Below are 22872 nucleotides of genomic sequence, written 5' to 3' on the forward strand. Positions count from 1 at the left end.
GGGTTCAATCCCCTGATCAGAACTGTGCATAATGGTGCAATTCTGTATTTTCAGCACTTGAAAGGTAGAGGCAGGAGGATGAGGAGTTCAAAGCCATCCTCAACTACATAAGCAATTCAAGATCACCTTGTCTTACATGAAACCCTATCTCCAATGAAAAAACAAAAGAAATATGTCAAGGATTTTCAACAGATTTCTCCCTTATAAATTTCACCTTGAAAGAGCTGGGTACCTTAGCATAAATCCAAATATCTCTGTCAAAGGTCTGAAGTCCCACCTTGTAATATACATACTGGTGGGAAACAGTAGCTCATGCTTGTGTGACATCATCATCTTTAACAAACACCTCATGGCCTGTGGCAGGACTATTGAGGTATCCTTCCTTTCGAGGGCTGGGTAGTGCCCGACTCTGCAAAGAGTCAGGTCTTCCTGAGTCAAGCACTTGTGTGCTGCCCGAGATGAGCTGCCAAGGTGGGGAAGCATTTAGCCTGCCCCTGCTGCCAAGCCCTGTCATCCCCATCGTGCCTCCCAGTGACTGGCGTAGCTTCACACATCCAGTGTGATGTGGGCAAGCAGTGGTGCCTCTGTACTCTTTCCTTCTGACAAAATCCTGAGCCTACTTTGAGGGCAGAGATGCCTTTTGTATTAGGCTCTGAGGAGCCTGTTTAAGTTTAACAAAGGCTGGAACAGCATGAGGCTTACACAGAGAAGTTAAGGCAGAGGTTAGCAGTCCGTGAGGTGTCTTTCCTCCATACTGGCTGTGTGGTCTAATTTCGTTTGTTATTTCATTTGCTCCTTAGCTTGTCAGGGCCCGTTTTTCTAGCTGTGGAATGAGTAATAATGGAAGCAGGATTAAGGGATGGACGCTACAAGTAAGTTCGTGGAAAGAGAGAGGAGCGATGTTTAATACACTTTCTATCTTTACTGCTTTATACACTCTGCATGTGTGTGGTACATGTATGTATCTGCCATGGGTAGGTGCATGTGTCCATGCAGATGCGAGTGCGTCTGTGGACATGTATATCCTGAAGCCAGAGGTCTCCATCAGGTATCTTCCTCAGTAATTCTCTATTTACTTTTTAAAGCAGAGTCTCTCAGAGAATCTGAAGGTCACCGGTGGTGACAAGGCTGGTTGGTCAGTGAGCTCTCAGGATCGGTCTGTCTCTGTCCCCGCATCCAGTACCAGGGTCACTGACACCATGCCTCTTACATGAGTCCTGGAGATCTGAGCTCATGGTCTAACACTTGCATGGCAGGCACTTTTCCATCCCCATAGCCCCCAAATGCCTTTACAGTGATTGTCAGGGTGGGTATCCAATGTGTGTGTGTGTGTGTGTGTGTGTGTGTGTGTGTGTGTGTGTGTGTGTATGCGCGCGCGTGTGTGTGTATTTGTCCTGAGTAAATGAATAAAGGGATATTATGAAGTGACCAAAAGAAGAATCCCTTCTACCAAAGCAAAACAGAAGAATGGTTCAGACCCATCAACAGACAACCCAAGAATCTGTGCTTAGTATGCTTCTAAAGTTCAAGTTCCGGGGCTGCCTGAGTTTTTACTTAATGGTTCTTACTGAAATAGGATTAGAAGCCAGTGGCCCCCTGCAGCTGAGGTTCTGAATGGCTGTCAGACTGTCTTCCCATAGGGAAGGTCCTGAGTCCTAGCATACTGTGCACCGCCTCCAGCCCCGCCCCTGTGGCTCCTGCCCATGACTCAGACCCACACCTCTCCCTTATTCTTCCTTCCTTCCTGTTCCTTCTGCTTTTGGCAAGACTGACTTGTCCAGCTTCCATGCACACAGGAACTCTCCCTAACCGGATCCAACTGCTAATCTGCTATCGTTTACAGTGGCTTCCGAGGGAACCACTTTTCCTTCCTCTTCATCTGGAGTGGATCTGATGTCATAAAAGTGGCTGGGAATGGCGAATGTCTTGTTCATTGGAAACCTCGGAGAAGAGAGTGAAGGCATGGTTGACAGGGCAGTCAGGGCCCACTGCCTCTTGAAGGCAGGCAGGGGAGCCTTTTTGGGTGGTGGTGGTACCGGGGACTTCTTAGAGATGGTGCGGGATCTCCACAGTGACAGGAAATAAAGAACACAGGAGCAACATTTGGCATTGTTTGGTACCACAGCGGTGTGAGAATCACCCCTTCTGGCCACTGCCCCATTGGTTGCACTGAGGGCCACTTTAGGCTTGTTTGGTTCTAAACAGGCAATGATTTCTCCTTTGTGTCTAGGGTACCTTTAGTAACCGCACCTGCAATCACCAGTCAATGTCCAAAATGGCAATTTGGGCTCTTAAAACATGTAGACTGACCCTGCATCTCTCTTAGTCTTATTTTCAATCAAAATAGGCCTGAGTCAAAGAGCAGAAAAGAAGATGGGTGCATCTCCATGCATGTATCGTGTGTGTGTGTGTGTGTGTGTGTGTGTGTGTGTGTGTGTGTGTATAACTTTGTCAGCGTACTATGACTATCACCTTCTGAACGTGTAAAGCACTTGTTTATCCCTAGCCTGCAGCAGAGGGCAGACTTTCCTACCTTATAAACACCCCAATAACCAACAGTAAAGGCCTCGAGACACACAAACATCCAGACGCAAGAATGTCCGGTCGATAAAATGGTACACTTGCCGGGTAACTCACATCAGTGATTTAGGGGGGGAAGTGAAACCACTCCCCAGTTATTCATGCACTCATCAGCTCTTCCAGGGAAATGCCCTAATGGCCATTAAATCTGGCAGTGATTCCCAGCACTCACGTCCACTCCAGGGGAAGGGGCTGCGCTTAGCTCAGCACTGCCCTGGCCAGTAGCAAACAGAAGGTCTGCAAGTCTGCCATGTGTCCTAGGGATGCTGAGCCCAAGGCCAACTGTGGAAACCAAAGTTTCGCTTCTCAGCCGAGGAGACAGGAGGAGGTTTGAGATGGGAAGTTTATAGGGCTTAGGGGAAAGGGCAGGATTTTGATAAATGTTATGTAGGAAGCTCTTTCCTCTGCCATAAAGTGCCGGGCTCATCAGCTTTTTACAGAGAAGGGTCTCCCCGCTCTTCACAAATTGTGTCCAAGGGAAAGATAAATATTCTTTGCACCTGGCATTTTAGAGCCAAGGAAATCTCTAGGCAAATTCATGCCAAGCCAAGAATTGACCTTTCTATCCTCCAACTTGGAGGAAATACTTACAGCCATGCCTGCCACTAAAATTCCTCCACTGTCACCCACAGGGCTTGTCACTGGTAGCTATTGTTTACCCACAGTCCTCACTCAGCCAACAGGTCCTAGGAGGAGAACGATCCCCCTGGCTGATGATTTTTTTTTTACCACCGTTTGTTTGTCTTTCTCTTCTTCCCTGTGCCAGTATGAAGAAGGAAAGAAGAGGAGGAAACCCAACTACAGCAGTGTGGACCTCTCTGAAGTTGAGTGGGAAGACAGGGATGATGTGGTAAGTGACCCTTTTCCGGGCCCTCATTGGCCAGGGCTCTGGAGACCGTAAAGGGATATAATCCAGAAGCTGGTGCGGAGGACAGCAGAGAGCTATGAAGACAACAGACCTTTCTGTTATAGCTGGAGTTGTACAACTCTCCTGCCAATCTGATGAGCCTGTGTACCCAGCAGGCTCCGGTTTCCTCTGCAGCAACAGGAGACCCAGTAACTACAAGGACAGGGCGTCTACAGGTCAATAAGACAGCCTTCCACATAGACAGAAAAGACTGTTAGGTTGATGTAGACACAACTCGTGTTTCTAAAGAGCAGCAAAGGGGCTTGCAGGCCCACTTTCCTCCATGTGTAGTCAGCCTGCCACACCCCATCTCTACCTTCCCCCCAGTTCTCATTTCTGTGCCTCTACCCTTCCAGTTAGATGTTGAAGGACATCCCAGCCTATCTCCTCATGCTCCTGTAGAAACAGGGCTGGCATCACAGCTCCTTTGTTGCTTCTCTCTTTATTTTCTTTGCTTCTGCTCCCAGGATGGTCTCAGCTAGCAGAAAGCTCAGGGTTTTCTCCCTTGCCTGTAAAATGCAAAAAAAACAAAAAACAAAAAACAAACAAACAAACAAAAAAAACCCAACAACCAAACATATCTAGTACAAAAATTTAACCTAGTCGTGTCTGGTTAAACCCAAGCTCAGACAAAATAAAGTTGCCATTCAACAAAAGCCACTGCCTCACCCACTCTCTTTTTCCTACTGGCCACTGCTCTGACATCATGTGCCTTCAATGACCAGAAAGGCTTTCGTCTTCTATTCCTCCAGCATTGTGACTAGGATCTTGGTGGGCTTTTGGGGTAAACTGCACCTCAGGTGCTTGGCCCAACCCCAGCACCGGCGTGGAATACTACACTGCCGGGACTCAGATCTCACCTGTGTTGAGACTGTCTGTCTTTAGTGTGTGGCCATGACTGCTCAAAGGTGCTTTGAGGATCAGACACAGTGGTAGACGGAAAGATAAAAATGTGCTTCCACCATCATGTGGCTATGTGAGGACACCGGGAATGGCCCACTGCGTTGCCAACTCCTCCCGTGATTTTTTGCAGAGTAATTTCTGCTTTCTTTCTCTTCTCTCTTCACCTTTCCCCCTCTGTTTTGACCTCCCCGGACCCTTTCTTTTTCTTTCGCAGAAGTGTTGGGCCTTACCATAGATGTGACTCTTCACCTTTTCTATTGTAATCACTGAGGAAATCACCATTAGTCATACTGTTCCTTGCTTCCCAAGTCGCCATCCTCAAGGGCAAGCAGACTCTCACTTGTCCTTCACCTGCAACGTGAGGCAATTTCTTGCTCATCTCACCTCACTGCCATTACCCTCTGTGCCCCAGCTAGTTTTTTCGTTGTTTTTTTTTTGTTTTGTTTTATTTTCTTTGTTTTTTGTTTTTGTGAGTGGACATTGCCTTTTGCTGTTCATGGTTCAAAAATGAGGCTTATCTCCTTAGCACATTATCCTTTATGGTTGGTGGTTCAAGTGTCAACCTCCCAGCATGCCCTTCACTGTCTTCTGACTTACAGGGCTGGATTCTGGGTGTCTACTCTCAGAGTTACTTACCATTTTTTAAATCAGGCCAATTGTCCTCTGATGTACAAATTGGCCTCTGCCTATCTTCTGTCTGGGTCTCATGGCAGGAAGCACAAGGCATTTGAAAAGTGAGTCCTTTTAATATCAGTGTGCTTGGTACAGGAAAACACAAGCCCATGGATCTGTGCCCCACTGATTGGAGAATTTTGGAAATCTGTGAAACACATTCTTATGTGACATGCACAGGGGCCCAGATAACCGCAGGCTGTTCTGGAATCTTACAAAGAAGGAATGAAGGACAGGTCAAAATGTGTGAAGAACCATGGAAGCAGAGTTCACGGGGGCCAGCAGAGAAGTCGGCCTGGATGCAGGGAAACTGACCCAAGAAGCCACTTTCTCATGGACATGAGTGAGGGCAAGGCGCGCGTATGATTTAATGAGCACCTTTATAGCACAGACCCTGCATATTTCAAAAAAAAAGATGCAATATCACATACATCATTTAAAAAACTGTAAAATAGTCTGGCCAAAATTAAAATAGAGTGACTGAAAGGGTGCTCGGCTTGTAATGTGCTTGCTGTGTGAACATGAGACCTGAGGTTGATCCCCAGAACCCATACCCAAAGCCAGGCATGCACGGTGCACTTCTAGCTGCAGTCTAAGTACTGGGGAGGTGGAGCATGGGCTAGCTTGATGGGTCCCAGCAAGAGATCCTGTTCTGAGGAACAAAATCCAACTTTTAACTCTGGCCTCCACCTCCCTTACACATGGACAATCACTCTCATACATACTTATAAACACACGCGCGCGCGCGCACACACACACACACACACACACACACACACACACGCACACACACGCACACACATACACACACACGAGAAAAGTAGGCCATGTAGAGGAGTGTGCATGTGACTTCTCTTGTCACTATAGGATAAGTTAGATATCGTGTCAATCACTGTGAAAAGGCAGGTGTTTGGGACACTCATATGTCAGCAATAGCTGGGTCATCAGTGAGGCTACCAGTAAGCAAAAATTATCTTAATTTAAAAATTTTTATTTTCCCTCCTTCCTTTCTTTCTTCCAGCCCCTCCTATTAATCATCCTGTCTCCACCCTTCCCATTTCCCCACAACCCTCAAGTTAAGACTCTCTTTTTATTTGATTATTACTGTTATGAATGTATTTGTATATGAGAGAGAGACAGAGAGAGAGAGAGAGAGAGAGAGAGAGAGAGAGAGAGAGAGAGAGAGAGAGAGAGAGAGAATGTGTATACACAAATACACATAAATAGAACTTGATGAGTCTGTTTTTATCGTTTGTGTGAATATGGTTTCAGGGCGGGGATTCCAGGAGATGGCTGAAGGAATTAAGGGTGATTTTCAGCTCGTCCCTGTTCTGTTTTAGTCACTGCTGAACTTTCCACAGTGAACACGATTATTTCTATAAATAGAAAAGGCTCATATAAGTAACAATAGCCACCAAATAAGGAACTCCTCTTCTACACAGTACCGCCTCCGGGGTTATAAACGATGAGCTCATTTATTTCTCACTGCTGTCCTGTCAAGTACCTATCCCTATTTTACTGTTAAAGGAACTGAGGGATAGAAATTACGTCACAGTCGGCCTTGGTCAGGGTTTCTATTGTTGTGAAGGAACACCATGACCAAAACAACTCTTATGAAGGAAAACGTTTAGTTGATTGGGACTAGCTTATAGTTTCAGAGGGTTAGTCCACCATAGTCACGGCAGAAAGCATGGCAGCATGCAGGCAGACATGGTGCCGGAGAAGGAGCCGAGCGTTCCACATCTGGATAGGCAGGCAGCAAGAAGAGCAAGTGGGCCACTCTAGGCTCTCCCCATAGTGACACATCCCCCTCTAACAAAAGCCATACCTACTCCATTAAGGCCACATCTTCTAATAGTGCCACTCCCTGTGGGCCTACTGGGCCATCTTCTGTCAAACCATCACACAATCCAAAGGTATACATCAGGCTCTCTGGCTCCCAAGCTGTGTCCTTGACAAACCCACTATAGTGTGCCATAGAAAAAGCCCCCGAGTTCCGGAGTCTTTGAAGACTCCATTGCCTACCCCATAGATGTGTTGAGTTCTTGCATAGTAATTACAAAGCAAATGTTCATTGCTATGGTGGGGTTGAGCACAAATGAGGAGCCCTTCCTGGCTCTTAGCAGGCTAAACATGGTGGACAAATCTACTCATCCAAGCCAGTGGTCTCTGAGAGTCTTGCCTTACAGTCACGAATAATGATGACCAAGGAAGGATATCAAAAGCGCAGGCAAGTGGAGTTATATTGGGATGTAAAGTGAGTTTCCTTCCTCACTCCTCTCCAGCCTGGAGAAGGCTTGAGAATGAGATACCAAATCCTACTTTGGAAGAGGGCTGCATATAAATCATGCAGCCAACTGGAGAAAATTCAATTTAGTTTGAATTGTTAGTTGAATGTATGTGAATAATTCTGGCTGGTTGGTTGGTCAAGTGCAAGTATGCAGTCTCAGGGAAAAGCCCACCCATGGGAGAAAAGCACAAAAGGTTTGAGATTGTGTAGAGTGCCTTGTAAAATACCAGCATTTTGAGAGCTAGCTGTGGTTTGACCAGGGCGTGTAGATCTTTTATTTTCCTACAGCCCTGACTAACTGCCCATAAACTGGGGGGCTATCTTGCTCTGAACTCCGTACCAGTGATATAGCCACAGCACTATGGATGCCATCTCTAATCCAACTGGAACCCATGCTGTTGCAATGTAAACCTTTCTCCTTGTGTCTTCTGGAAACCTACAGTTCTTCCCGTGGTCAGTCTCTTGGAAAGCTTCTCCAGAAACCATTCTGCCCAAAGTCCTATGAGGGTCTTACACTGGGGCATATTCCAGACTTTTGGTCACATACTCACAAGGCCTTTGGTTGCATATTTCATTCTTCTTTACGCAATCTTCCAATTTTCTGAATCTCATGCTTGGTCCTTTGAACCCTGACACCTAGACAGCCCACACTCATATGTAAAGGAAGAGGATCTGTGGCTGGGGCTCTCTGTGCTTGCTGTCTTCATGTGCTGGTTGAATGCTTTTTTGGTAAAGAAACAGCTTGTTTGCCTGCCCTGCCTCACATCCCTTCCATCTGCCCACTTGGTTAGGTGACTTATAAGTACAGGTATGGAAGAACAGGCTATCTGTGCCTCTGGAAATTGAAAGCTTTGTCCTAACATGGTCAAGAATTCACTACCAGGACAATGGGATATCCACAACCTGCAGTTACCACTACATCTTCTTCTGGGGAAACTTCCCCTAGTGTGCTTTGACTAAGAGTGCAGAGCAGCAGGCCTCTATTGGAATGAGCATCCTGCCTTAACTGGATCATGGTAGTAGGAAGCAGGTACTTTGATGGGTACCACTAGCTGAGGATCCCCAAGGGTTCCAGGGAAGCACATGTGAGCTAGGTGTTGGGGTGTATCCCAGAGGTTGGAGAGGGTGATCACTGGCTAAATGTTTATGTCCCTAGAAGAGGTTTTGCCTTTCATATTATCCATCTCATTGTGATGAAAGCTGCCTCTGTAGCCACTGCATATCATACTTAGAGATATGTCTGATAGGGAACAAAAAAGGTACCATATCCATTAACTTCCTTGCCTTTCTTCAGGTGTGTTAGGTCAAGCATCTTTGCAAGTGATTTTTAATGACAGCATAATCAGCTAACATACAGACACACACAAAATTATTTTAAACTTTCCACTGCCAAGCCATTTTAATTTTCCCCCCCAGCTGTTCACGATTATAAATCCAGGCAGTAGCAAGTTCAAAGGCTGCTCAGAGAAGCACCAACGGCCATACTTTCCCCACTCTCTGTGGGGAAGATATGATTGTTATAGCTCATCACTTTCATCTGAGCTCCATGGTGGACCTCTGTCACGTGTGGGTGCCACTGGCTTCTAGAATGATTACATGCAAGGAATCCATTATAATGCATTGAGATAAAAGAGTGGCTTTGCTAGAATGTTTCAGCCTCACAAAGTGCATTTCAACTACCAGTCTCTTTCTTCCTCTAATAATGAAGACAGAATACAATCTTCCTGTGGGTTCTGGGTCCCAGGGATTGAAGTGTATAGAAGAGCTATTGGGAAGGTACAACCACAGACCATGGCAGTGTGTGTGTGTGTGTGTGTGTGTGTGTGTGTGTGTGTGTGTGTGTGTACTATATGCTTGAAAAAACCCTTTGAAGAGTCAGAGGTGGTTATGAGCTGCCCATTGAGGATACTAGGAACCAAACTCTGCTAGAGTCATAAGCACTCCTAAGCACTGAGCCATCTTTACAGCCTCGGAGCCTGGACCTAAGAGTTCATTAGAGAGCCTGTGATTACTTGGGCAAGCTTCTTATCCCAAGGCCTCAGTTTCTGCCCTGGTCAAGTAGGTACAGAAATAGAAATACAGAAAATGTGTCTGCACCTTTTAGACTTAGTGTCTGACCCACAGGAAGGGCTCAGTCAACAATAGCTATCAGCCATAGCAGCTTCCCAATGGTCTGATGACTACAGCTTAGAAGGCCTGAAGGAGTTTTGGGTTCAGGTGGCTTCACCCAGCATCATCTTTGATTAGACAAATGACAGAAGAAGACATCAAGATACAAAGAGATCAAAGAACAGCCCCCTATGTGTCAGGGAGGAGATCCTAGCTAACTTGGGGTTAGCTGATGCCCCACATTGTCCCTTTTCAGTCTATCTAACTCATAGGGAGTTGGGCGCAGTAACTGAAAATCTGCAGGGATGTAGAGATAGGGGAGGTGTCACCAAACTCACCCAAGGGGCTCTGACCAGTGAAGAAAGCAAATGAAATGTACGGAGATAGGAAGCACAGAGGTGTCCTCAGCACAAGGGGCATTTTTCATGTAGCTCATGGTCAAGGCAGCTGGAAAAAATGTTGATGAGAGGTTAAACATTGGTATCCAGGCAACCGGAGCTTGAGTTCGGATCTCCTTAGCTGGCAGGAGGCATGTGACACCCCGCACACAGGTGAGGAAGATGACTGTGAAGAAGAGGGTGACAGTGACAGTGCCTCTGGTGACAGTGGTGATGAGGAGGGAGGGAAGCCAAGGCATGGGGAGCAGTTAGTGTGTACCGGGCACCACTCTGCTCCTTACTACAACCGTGTGAGATGGGTGCTGTGCTCAGTTCTGTTTGGCAGAAGAGGAAACTGAGGCACAGAGAAAGTAATGATCTGCCTGTGATCGTGAAGCCCTGTCTCTAGAGCCTGCTTCTAAGTGACAGAATTCCGGCCTTCCTCACAAGGAGAGCATATTTTCATTGTAAGACTAGAAAAACTGTCAAAACCTTTGCCTCCAGAGGGCATTGGTGACCCTGGCCTTGGTCCCTCCCTGGCTCATGTTAATTGTTCTCTGCTACTGGGGTGGGGATGGGGGTTGGGGAAATAGGGAGATGGGGGATGGGGTGGGCTGGCAAGGAGAGGCTGACCTAATCTCTGACTTGCCTGGGGAACTTGAGAGGGGAAGGTCCCAAATGGCTTTAGGCAGGCACCAGAAAGAGGAAAAATGAAAACCATGTTAAAGATAAAGCGAGCCTGTTCTTAAGAGTTAGAAAGTAGACTTAATTAGGACCGGCTCTCTCCATCCAAAACCACAAAAGTTAAAATGGGAAAATATTTCCAGAAATGCCCATTATGTGTTGTTAAAAAATATCTAAAGTTAAAATATATGTTTTATTTTATACATGCCTCCAGCTAAAAATTATGCTTTTACTCTCTCTCTCTCACAGAAGATGGGAATGTGAATCCAAATCTAGACAGCCCTGAATCAAATTTGGGGTGCTTGCAAGCCCTGCAGTTTTCTATCAGCCCCATCTCACTCAAGCTCCTCAAAGGAGGAAAGAGAGGAAAGAAATTAAAAACAAAAAGCAAAACAAAACCCTGAAGGGCAGACAGAAAAAGAACAGTTCCCTTGTGCACTGGCACGTCAGCCTTTGTTCCCATCCCACTAAATGGCCTTTCCTGTCACATCCCCTTGCTGCCCATGAAGGCACATCCTTCATCACCCAGTCTGCTGTCCTCCTCTGAACTCCTGGAAGGCCACAGTAATTAGATGAGGTCAGCCAGGGGGGGAGGGGAGGGGAAGTTGGCTCCAAGGTGGGACCTCCAAAACTCAGAGCAGGGTCAGCACTGTTCACTGTCTTGTCAGCGAGTCCGTTAATTGGGTGAGCATCTGAAGCCTATTCATGCTATGGAAAGGGTTACCGTCTCCCCAGTGCCCCCACCCCCCAGTCTTTTAAACTACTGTTTAGAAAAACGTCTTTAAACTTGATTATCTTTTGAAAAATGATTTTCTTCGTGACAAATCGGTACCCTTTTTTGAAAACCAACTCGCCCCCCCAGAGACACTCTCGTTTGTTGATAGTTTTAGCAGATTGTCTGGAGTTCATTCTCTGACCTCTGGGCCCATCAACATTCTGAGGCTGCTCTTGTTGCTGCCCCAAGGGGTTCACTTTTGTACCCCAAATCAGAGTTGAAAGTCATTTGTCCTTGTTCACCCCCTCCCACTGTCCAGGAGCGACAGAGGAGCTGGTGTCTTTCCTGAAGAGCTGATTTATGAGTTCTGTATGGGATATGCAGCCTTATCTGGAGAAATATGAAGGCTTGGTAGGACTCCGGGCTGGACTTTATACAGGGGACTTCTGTGGCCAGGCACTCAAAGACATGAAAACCCAGGAAGGCATTGACTTCTGATTTTTATTTTCTTGTTCTAGTTACGAAATGCCATGGTGAATCGGAAGACTGGGAAATTCTCCATGGAGGTGAAGAAGACCGTGGACAAAGGGGTACCTTTTTCTCAAACATTCTTGCCACTTCATTAAACGAACCACTGTGAAAAATTAGCTTTGAAGGTTCTATCTGGAATAAATATCTTTCGCTGAGCTCATTTCTCTCTTGTCTTTACTTATCTCAAAGGAGATTCATGTAGTACTATTATTAACCAGATCACAGTGTGTCCATTTATTTTTGTTGGTTTCTGAAACGTCATCTAGCAGACTAACCTTGTTTTTTGTTTGTTTTTTTTTCTCTATGACTTTTCCCCCCTGATCTAGAAACGGGTTTTGGTGATGACAAATGACTACTATTATACAGACATCAAGGGTACTCCTTTCAGGTAGAGCTGCTATAACCATGGACATTCCATCAGACCTATCAGTGTGTTTGTACCCAACCTGCTGGCCTCTCAGAGCTCACCATCTGAGGATCACAAACACCCTGCCCAAAGGCTGGAAAGAGTGAGGAAGGGGCTTTGCCCAGGCTGCCTTTTGTCTTTGTTCTACAAGGGGGAAGATGGTCCAGGCCCACCCTCAGCAGCCAGTCAGTTGCCACAGCTTCGCATCCCATTCCCAACACAAAATCTCCGGGGCTCCCACCAAGGGTTGGGGAGACCAGTTCAGAGGCTCACCAGGTTCTTCACCATCTCACTTTGCTACTTCCCAAGACCCATTTCACCCTTTTATTTTCATAACTCAGTAATCCTGCAGGTGGCATTTCATCCCCACTTTGTGCTTCTGTTCCAAATTTCCTCAGTGTTCTTCTGTGTTGTCTCTCTGTTACAGTTAAAAAAAAAAAAAAAAAAAAAAAAAGACTGCCTCATGGCCTGCTTTCAGATGTATATGGAACATTCTGAAGTTGCCTGCTACTGTGAACTCAATGTCGTTACGACAAAACAAACCCAACTTATTTTAGTAGGGTTGCTTTATGCTGGTATCCCTTAAAGCTAAGGGGGGAAGTTAACTGGTATAAATTATTCTGAAAAGCAAAGTCTAGCATCATTGTCACCCTCTTGCCAAGGGTTATGAGCAGATGCAATATGGAACCGAAAGGAATCAAGGAACACACGAGCCACTAAATGGCTTTGCCAAATGAAGGGACTGTTTTAGGAAAAACCAGTGGCTTACTTTATGCCAGAACAGAAAGGCATTTAAATCAAGTTAATAAGAATGTGGGAAAACTGCTAGACTGGGAAGTAGACCCCACTAAAAAAGCCAGCCACATGGTCCTGTTGCTGCGTTTGAGTGTCATTGCAGTTCTGGGTTTTTCCCTTGAGGACTTTTTCTGGGGTCTAGGAATCTCTGTCTAAGATCAGAGCAGAGGTGTGTAAGGTAGTAGCAAGGAGCAGGGTGTGTGGCCTTGGGAGGACATCCAGGGAGGGCTTCCTGGAGGGACAAGCTGTTGGCCACAAATCTCGCAAACACAACAGCAGCCAGTCGCCGCTGGCATTTCCAATCAGAAATGACTTTGAAGCAGCTGCTTGAGACTAAGAAAAACCAACACCCACTATAATCAGTGAGGTTTTTGAAAGTAAACTGTTGGAAAAATTGTATACAGAACATGAAATGGAAATGTGAAAATGGAAAATAAATAAAAAAAAATGCTGCCCACAAGTCTATTCCAGTCAGTGCCCCGACTTCAAGGTTTACTTTGTTTCTCTGCACAGTTTAGGTGTGGCGCTCTCCAGGGGCCATGGGAAATACTTCTTCCGAGGGAACGTAACCATTGAAGAAGGTAAGGAGCAAACGTGGGTTGGCATATCCTTGGGTGTGGGCAGGAAGTCCCAGGGCCAGCTCCGAGACAACCGAAGACTGTGTGTGACCTTCAAGCCTCTGGCTAGTGACTTGGGCACTTGACTCAAACCATTGCCCTCTTGGTGCTTCTTTTCTTGCCAATTTTGGGGCTTTTCTGAATGGTGGGAACCCCAGCCAGTGGCTTGCTTTATTATATTCTTTTACCCATAAAGCTGTGGAGGCAAATTGCAAGAGTCTCACACTACCTTTACTCTTCTCATTACATTCAGTGCTGGAGGAAGGACTAAATTAATGTTAACAACTCGAACGTAGGGAGGAACAGTGCAAAGAAAGATCTGGAAGCCTTTCAACAAATTGGCTTTATGTTATCCTTCACCCAACGGCGCTGTGACAACTGAGGAGACTGACAGAGGTTGGGGGGTGGAAGTACATATGTGACTCTAAGATCGTCCATCGTCATATAGCACAGGTGCACGGTGACCCTCACAAGCCTCAGTCACCCCAAATCTATAAAGCATAAAGTTACTGTCATAGAAATTTTCCCTTACATCCCCAACAACCCACTAATTCTAACAGTTACCACTTCCAATATTTTTGAACATTTGGAAGTAGGCGAACATGATGTTTGAAGGGCTTTTATTCTAGAAATGACTTTGAAAATGCACTTGCTTAGCCTGACCTCTAGGGTCACATTCATCTGCCAATTGGCCCTGCACTGCTTCCCAGGCATTGTTTTTTGTTGTTGTTGTTGTTGTTTGTTTGTTTGTTTGTTTTTCTGACAAAGAGCTATGATGGCTGTTGGAGCAGAAGGGAGAGTAGAGGCCTCCACTGGGTACTGGGCAGAAGCAAGGATATCCATCCAAGAGCCAAACATGGTCGTTCTTCTCAAAGATACATAAGAGAACACCAGTCAACCTTGTGACATGGACAAGATATATTCTAAAGGATGTGGTCTTAGAAGCCAGATTTCACCTTGGAGAATTTTCTAGTTCCATGGGCTATGTGTAGTTTTGAGGGCACCAGGGCCCCTGAAGCAATAAAATTCATGTCCAAGCCATCAGATAAAACTGAGAAAATGAGTCATGGTAAGAACAAAAAGAGAGGTCTTTAATGGATCAATTGCCTCTCTTGTGTCTGTCCAGTTAGCCTGTCCCTCCTTTGCTTTCCCTCTCCTGTCTGTCTTTCCGTCTTTGTCTCTGTCTGTCTGTCTGTCTCTCCCTCTCTCTTTCCTCTGCCCCCTTCTTCCATCCTCTGTCTTCTGCTTTCCCTCTTCTCTCTGGCTTTCTCTCCTGCACACAATGGTCTTTGCTGTGGTCTTTTGGACCATTTCTCTGGTCACTATCTTCTTCCTGTGTGTTCCACAGCTGTTAGGCTGAGCCTTCACATTGAGAGAATTTCAGAACTAAGCAAGAAATTAGCTTGAATACTCAGCAAGGGGGAGAGTGTCTGGTTATCCACACAAATGAGATCAGATCTTCCTCTCTCTGTGGGTCCTCTGTAAATAAAAGGACTCTGCCTTGTCAGCTTGCTGAATAGAAGAGCCCAGGAAAGCTTCTTTCCCTGGGGCTGCTAGCCAAAAGCTCATCAGCTGTGAGAGCTTTGGCCTGATCATAGCTCCCTTCTGTCCTTGGAGTGGAAAGTTCTTTGAGGATGTTACCCTCCCATGCTTTAGGGGTTCTGTAGTTAGGAAGGCTCCTCCGTAGGATGACTGTGTCCTTCACATGCTTTGCCAGTGCTGGATGCTACCAAGATAATGAACAGGAATTTACTCAGAGTTGTAAGAGGTCAGGGCTGAGGGTTTAGCTCAGAGGTAGACTACTGGCCTAGCAGGTACCACACCCTGGGTTCAGTACCCAGCATCCCTGAAACAGTGTTGAAGATGGAAGCTCGAGCTGGTCTTTCTGAGGATGCTGTCTATTCAGAGACTCCTTTGGCATGCTGCTTCTTTTCTCTAATTATACACAATGATTACTGAATAACTTGGGCACATGTTATTACTCTCATGTGTATTCGCTGGGTATGGTTTTATTAAATGAAGGATCAAAACCAGAGGGGAAAGGACCAGAGGAATATTTATATTTGTTTGGTATCCAAGAATTCAGAGAAGAAACAATAGTGAGACTCACCTCTTGGGTCTCATCTCTGGGGTCTGGTCTGTGAGATGGAGGCAGGGAGAGCTTCATGGCATAGGGGTGCATAGGAGGGTGGAGGTGGGGGTGACTGAACACAGCAGTGAGAGAATGGAATATGGCTGACGCCTCCAACTCAGCATCCTGGGAAAGTACAGCCCACAGCCAGGCCTCTGCCCTGGCTCACTCCTATAGTGAGCATTCTCTCTGACATAACCGTGCTTCTCATGCCTCTTTGTGAAGCTTTCCCTAATCACCATAGGCAGAACTGATGCTGAATGAAGCTTTCCCATCACTGACCTTCCTGCCCCTCAGGATGCTTTCCTTTCATCCGCTACCACCTGGTACGCTCTATACTCAAATTCCAACCTTGTCTGTGTTTCTCCTGCCACTAGAAAGTACATTCCACGAAGGCAAGTTGTTTGGTTCATTATGATGTTCTCAGCATCTATCATAGGCTTGTACCTGCCTCGGGAAAAATACTGACAGAAGTGAGGAAGAGAAGGAGGCAGGAAGTGAGGGAGAGAGGGGGAAAAGGAGGGAGAAAACAAGGAAGGGAAGAAGGGAGAGAAAGGTCAGAGAAAGAGGAGAGAGAGAGAGAGAGAGAGAGGGAGAGGGAGGATATACATTGATTGCCCTGGGCACTAATCACTAATTCAGCCATCTTGTAGAATATATCTTGGATAGGAAAGTTGATATAACTCAAGGGTTGACATAATATTTCCAAGGTAGACAACCTGTGTTTAGCAGCCTCCTTCCCATGGAATTGAGTAATATTATGTGACAGAGCTAATATTTTATATACCTGCCTTTGACATGAGAATTGGAGTATATTTGAGAAACTGACTCCTTGGAACATTTTGTAAACATCATCAAAGCACCTAAGCACATTTAGGAATGCTTCTCTGCAGATGGCCTATGGAAATCGTGTGGGCTCCACAGAGTCTTAGCAATTGGTGCTGGTGTATCGAACTTCCTGAGGCTAAGTAACCTGTAAAAAGTTTAGAGGCTTAAAGTTCAGCACAACATGGCAAAGGCAGAAAGGAGTATCACTGTGTATAGTAGGGCCACTAGTACAAGTGAGAGAGCAAGAGGGCCATTCCTGTGACTGCTGTATTAATGTCTTCAGAAGGTAGTAACCAAATTACCTAATCATTTTTTTTTTCATTAAGCCATACTCTCACCAGTTCTCACCCTCAGTGGGAGAGGATGTGCTTAGTCCTACTATGACTTGAGGTGCCAGTGTGGGTTGATATATCTTGGGAGCCTCTCCTTCTCTAAGAAGAAGGAAAGTGGGTAATGGAGGGAGTGCGTGAGGGGAGGACTGGGAGGAGAGGAAGGAGGGGCCTGGGATCATTCTGTAAAGTAATTAAAATAAAAAAGGGTGACCGTTTGGCAACTTCATATGTTTACCTCTGTTCTAAGTTACATATTTATATTCAGATCTATTTTAAAAATATTTATGTTTTAATAAAAATATATGTATAAAGTTTTATCTAACTAAATAAAATAAGTATACTGAAAAGTTTCCATCTTGGTAATGCTGTCTTATTGAGGTTCAAGTTCCCAACACACACACACACACACACACACACACACCCCTTTGGAAACAAAACCATATCAAAACCATAGCACATATCTGGAAGCCTGAGGTATTCTGCAAACTTCTACCTTCAATGCCAGCCTCCACTCTGCTAACTACTTTTCTAGACAGATGACTCACTTTCATATAGGATCCTATGACAACTACTAGCATTTTTCCCACTGGTTGAAAATAATTGAGTATTGACAATCTCATATCATTCATCCTATGATGTCACTCTCTTAACTGTGTGACTATAGCATTCTTGCTTTACACATAAAGAAAATATGGAGATGTAGGCCTGTTAGGGTCACACAGAGTCAAATGGCCTGGCCCAATTCTCAGTTCTGACTTCATACAGCTCCAGAATCTGTCCTCCTAACCATCCTGTTAGAAACGGCCTTTATTTTCATGATGTTGGGCTTTCTCTGGGATAAACTGAATGGGGATGTGGCAGTTCTGGCCACAGTGGGGTGAAAGAGTTGCCATGGTTGACTTTGTACACGAGTCCAGAAGCCTTGTTCCCCGGCATATCCCTTTGGAGTTGATCTCTACTGTGGCTTCACCTCATCACAAGCCGTCCTAGAGTATTTGAGGTCTACAGGAAGGGGAGAAGAGTGATGATTACTCAACAATGCTTTGCCCTTGACTTGCAGGCCTGCATGACCTAGAGCATCCAGATGTGTCCTTGGCAGATGAATGGTAAGACCCCAGGATGTGTTTCCCTCTTTGTTGTCTACTTGTTTGCCCTCTTACCCAGTTTTCCTGGTCCAAATACAAATGTTGGTTGTGGGGCGGGAATGTGAGAAGCCAAGAATATTCATATGTTCTCCTTTGGGACCCTGTCACATTCCTAGGTCCTACTGCAACACTGACCTGCATCCAGAGCACCGCCATCTGTCTCAGCTAGAAGCTATTAAGCTCTACCTCAAAGGCAAAGAGCCTCTACTTCAGTGTGAGTGGTCTCTCAAAGCATGCCTGTGGGTAGGGGGGAGGCAGGCGGGGGTAGAAGCTGGCAGCCGCTGGGGAGCCCCAGGTTTCAAGAACCAGCTGTGCTTTCCTCCAGCTTCCCAGTCATATTTTACCCAGCCAAATCTCTTCCTGTAGGAAAGCGTGAAAGTGTAGGTGATGGCCACAGTATTCTTAACCACATTGTGAAGTATTGTTAAGTATTCCTAACCATCTAGTTAAGCAACTGGGTAAGATGAAGATGTTACTTGTGGGCAGAGACTGCACATCTCTGCTAGTCCAGTCCCACTATTCTACAAATAAGGAAGTAAGGCTGGCCAAAAAATTACCTCCTGCAAGGTCATTACCTAGTCTCATGGATCTTCAAGAGTGGACAATACAACCAGCATCTGTTGCCTCTCCTTCCATTCCTACCATTAGCCCTTGGAAATGCTCTGTGAAAAATAAACAGCTGATGACTGTGGCCAAGGGGTAAGGAGGGGGAACCATCACCCCCTCCCCCCCCCCCACACACTAAAGAGCGGCAGCTTTGGGTGCAAACCCTCCCCAATACAAGATAGTTACAATAGCTGCCACTTGAACAGAGGGAGTCCCCAGAAGGAAGCCGGGCACCTGCTCCCTCCTCAGTGAGCATCACTTATCAACGATGGGAAACCTGTTTGACATGTGGTGTCTGGTAGAATAACCACAGCAATCGCAGCAGAGGTGTGTGGAGATTCTCCAGCTGCGCAGTGACAGTTTCATGGGCTGGGCTTGCTTTTAGGGTTATCCTGTTAGGGAAAGGATCAGATGGGCAACAGATGAGACTGGCTTTTCATTTCTTTGAACTTGTTAATTATTGCATTTAAAAAACAGATCTCAAGTGTTGAGAGATTATGAAAATGCATTTTAATTTAAGCTTATTTTTAAAATTATTTTTTATGTGTATGGGTGTTTTGCCCACATGCATACTTGTGCGCCACCCCAGTGTCTGGTACCCACAGAGGCCAGTAGAGAGCTTTGGGTCCCTGAAACTGGAGTTAAAAGTGGTCGTGGAGCCATAATGTAGGCGCTCAGAATCAAACCTAGCGATTGGCCATGTGCTGAGCTGTCTCGCCAGCTCTGAACTCACCTTTTAACCAACACTTCACTTCTTAACATGCTGTGATGTTTGCTTCAGGGGCTTCTTAAGGAAGAAGCATCCTAGCTAGGACTGGAGTCTGCACAGTCCTGCACTATCCCCCCTCCTTCCCCCAAAGAACAACTTTCCTGTGTTTGTTCATTATTCTCATGTCTTCCTCATATCATTGCTGTTTAAGTAGGTGTCCATGATTAGAGTGTGGCTTTCTTTTCATTATCCTCTATATTAAACCATATATATATATATATATATATATATATATATATATATATATATATATTATTTGCTATCCTAAATCCCATATCTGAAAAAATGTCTAAGCAGGGATAGTGACACCACCAAATGCAGAAAATCCCCTTGTTGTTTGCAGTCATATCCAGACTTTATGTCTGAGGCATATATGAAAACATGAATTTTGTGTTTATGCCCACGTCCTAGCCCCATGTCACAGTATGTATGCTAAATATTATAAAATCCCCCCTTAGGGTATAGATGCACTGATATATTATATGAATGACTACATACGATAGAATACTATATAGATTCATGTACAACTCACTTATACTCCTCATATGAAGTTTATTTGTATGGATCATTTATCTCCATTGAGTTTGTTTGTCTTATCCACAGGGTCCCGCTGTCTTTCTGACAATGTGTGAAATTGTTTAGAGTATTTACCTTTCTACTGGTCTGCCTCTAAGACTCTCCTAGACTCATGATGTCCTCCCAGGCAGTCCCTCCTACAGATCTCTGCCCAGCAACCTTTTGGCTAGAGACAGCTTTCTCCCTTTAAAATGAGGAAAAGTCTGAAACGGAAGAAGCCTCCTTCTATGAGTTCCCATAATTATCAGCTGCGGTATCCCATTCTCACACACTGCTGAATGCAGAGAGTGCTGAAAAAGGCATGGCTGTGGTGAGGAACAGAAGCAGCATGGCTAGACCCAGCTTGCCCAGGAGTTCTGGCTTCCCATATCCAAAATTAGGGCTCAGCCTGCTGACCCCCGGCATGAACTGGGAGCTGGGAGGAGAGCAGAAACTGAGGTGTGGGACACCCAAGCCCTTCTTCTTGCTACTGTCTAGTCTTGCTGCTTGGGGCCCAGTGGTATTACGGGTGTATCAGGTGTCATACTGTTTTATATCTTTAGCCAGTAAGGAATTAGCTCATAAAGCAACATCTTGAATAATAATTGAGCCCATGGACACCTCAAGCCACTCCCCCCCCACCCCATGAACCTCTATGGTACTCTTCTTTGGGGCCTAGCCAGAACCTGCTTGTCTTCTGTCCCTCCCAACAGGTGACAAAGAATTGATCCAAGAAGTCCTTTTTGATGCTGTGGTGAGCGCCCCAATTGAAGCCTATTGGACCAGCCTGGCCCTCAACAAGTCTGAGTAAGTGGCTGCATGTGTCCCCCTTTGTGGCCATGTCTGCACAAGCTCCAAAATATGGTTATGGTTTAAGGAACTAAACCGTTTTAGGAGCCTGGCGTTAAAGTTCTTTAATTTCCCCCTAAGCTCCTAACCACAGAAGCTAGGGCAGAGGAGCCGCTCGGGCTTGGATGGCAGGTTCCTGGGCTTGACATGTAATTTGTTGAGTTTTAACATTACATGAAATTCAGTATGTGGAGGTAGGGTGACACTTCCGAGGGAGGTGGAGGGTGGGGGGGGGGGGAGGAAGGAGCTTCCTGCCTTGCCACAGCACCCCCCTCCCCCACCTGCCACAGCCAGGCTGAAGTAACTTGGGAGGAGGCCAGACAAAGTTGTGAAAAGGCTGGGAAAGGAATAACTCTCTTTTCAGTGGGGTGTCAGTTACTGCCCTGTGGTTTTCTATCTGAAATGGAGGAAGGGGTGCAGAAAATCAAAAGTAGTTGATGTCAAAAACTTGGGCTAGCACTGTGCCAATGGCTTGTCCTTGGATGATGATGATGATGATGATGATGATGATGATGATGATGATTATTATTATTATTATTATTATTATTTAATTTACTCTCCCTAGACCCTGAAGTGGTATTCAGTTCTCTTTAGGTTCCTATTTGCTGGTTTCTTCCTTTGTTTTGACCGTCCTCTCTATTATGTCTATCGTTCATTCTGCTTTCCTTGCCATTCGTTCGTTCATTCATGCATCGAGTGTGTGCGTGCTGTGTGTACCAGCCAGGCAATAGGGAGGCAGAAGTCACCCAGACCGAAGACAGACAGTGATCGCCCTCGTAGCTTCTGTGGCATGTGAAGCCACTTACACTTGTAATAACCACAGTGAAGGATGAAGCAAAGACAGGGAGACGACAGCAAGGCAAAGAGTAGATGGGGAGTCAGCGCAGGTCAAGGGGCGACTGGAACTTCAAGAAGAGGAACTGGCAGGACCCAGAGCCATGAGATGAGAAAATACTCCACACATTTGAAGAATTTGAGATTGCTGAGAAATGTGAGGCTCAGGGGCAGGGAGTGGTGTCGGATGGTGACAGGATGCTGTCGTGAGCTGGGTGGTGCTGGGGCTTGAGGGTCAGAGTAGAGGTTTTATTTTTAAATTTATTATATTATTATTAATTATTTACAACATAGAAGATAAGGAGGGAGAAGCAGACTCAGGGCAGACATGGCCAGAGCCTTTGCAGCCATGGAGGTGTAGCCTCGCCAGGGAAAACTTCATGTGGTCAGTATAGCCTTCCTGGAGGGCTCCAAGGAGAGGCGACATGCCCATATTCTTTGGACTGTCCCCTTACCTGCATAGATCATATTCCGTACAAGGTTAGGAAAGAATCAAAGCCTAGCCTAGGGTTTCTTTCTCTCACAAATAGGTAAATGCTTCTTTTAGGGTCTTATGAAACTCTGAATGTGGAGCAAAGATTGCTGACTCGTTTCACACACGTGCTACAGATTTCACAAATGGTAGATTGTCCTATTGTCCACATCTGTAACTGACTGAATAACCTTCCGAATTGGTGTAGGCTACAAACAGAGCCAAATGCATCATGTTAGTTTTTATTCACTCCTCATGTACTTACAGGTGGCACTGGCCACCTTGTCTACTGTCAAAGTCTAGGACATCAACAGCTCTGTATTGAAGAATGACACAGGCAGTGCTTTGACACAGACTGCAATTAGCATCTAAGATAGAGAAACAGTACCAGAATTGCCATCAGGTTCATAATTTGCATGTTGGAGAAAGTGTGTTTGTGAGAAACGACTTTTCCTTTTCACGAAGAAGAATCATATGTTGAAGTCTCCTAAAGAACACGCGCAGATGCTCAACGTGCTCTGGAAGATGAAACACTGTTGTAATAAGTGTCCTTTACAGAGACAATTGCTGGAGTTGCCATGCACGACACTCTTTAGAGGGGACATGGGAAGAAGCCACTTGTTTTTTGTTTTGTTTTGTCTTGTTTTTTTTTTTTTCAGCTCTCATTGCTTTATGTGAACACTGGGCAGAAGCAAGCAAAGTGATAAAGGGTTTACCTTGGCTCACAGTTTCAGAGAGTTCAGTTCATAGTCACTTGGCCCCATG

General features: G+C 45.6%; 1 protein-coding gene across 1 annotated transcript in view; it reads left to right on the forward strand.

Moving 5' to 3' along the window:
- CACNA2D3 (calcium voltage-gated channel auxiliary subunit alpha2delta 3) overlaps positions 1–22872 on the forward strand; it is a 798196-nt gene that overhangs the window by 621168 nt on the left and 154156 nt on the right. The window contains exons 18-24 of the mRNA XM_084794478.1: positions 3347–3430; positions 11756–11827; positions 12095–12156; positions 13483–13550; positions 17938–17983; positions 18139–18236; positions 20666–20759. Of these exons, the coding sequence (XP_084650604.1) occupies positions 3347–3430; positions 11756–11827; positions 12095–12156; positions 13483–13550; positions 17938–17983; positions 18139–18236; positions 20666–20759 (524 nt within the window). The remainder of the gene's footprint in view (positions 1–3346; positions 3431–11755; positions 11828–12094; positions 12157–13482; positions 13551–17937; positions 17984–18138; positions 18237–20665; positions 20760–22872) is intronic.

Source organism: Acomys minous (assembly GCF_964271855.1).
Source record: "Acomys minous genome assembly, chromosome: 9".
Taxonomy (NCBI): domain Eukaryota; kingdom Metazoa; phylum Chordata; class Mammalia; order Rodentia; family Muridae; genus Acomys; species Acomys minous.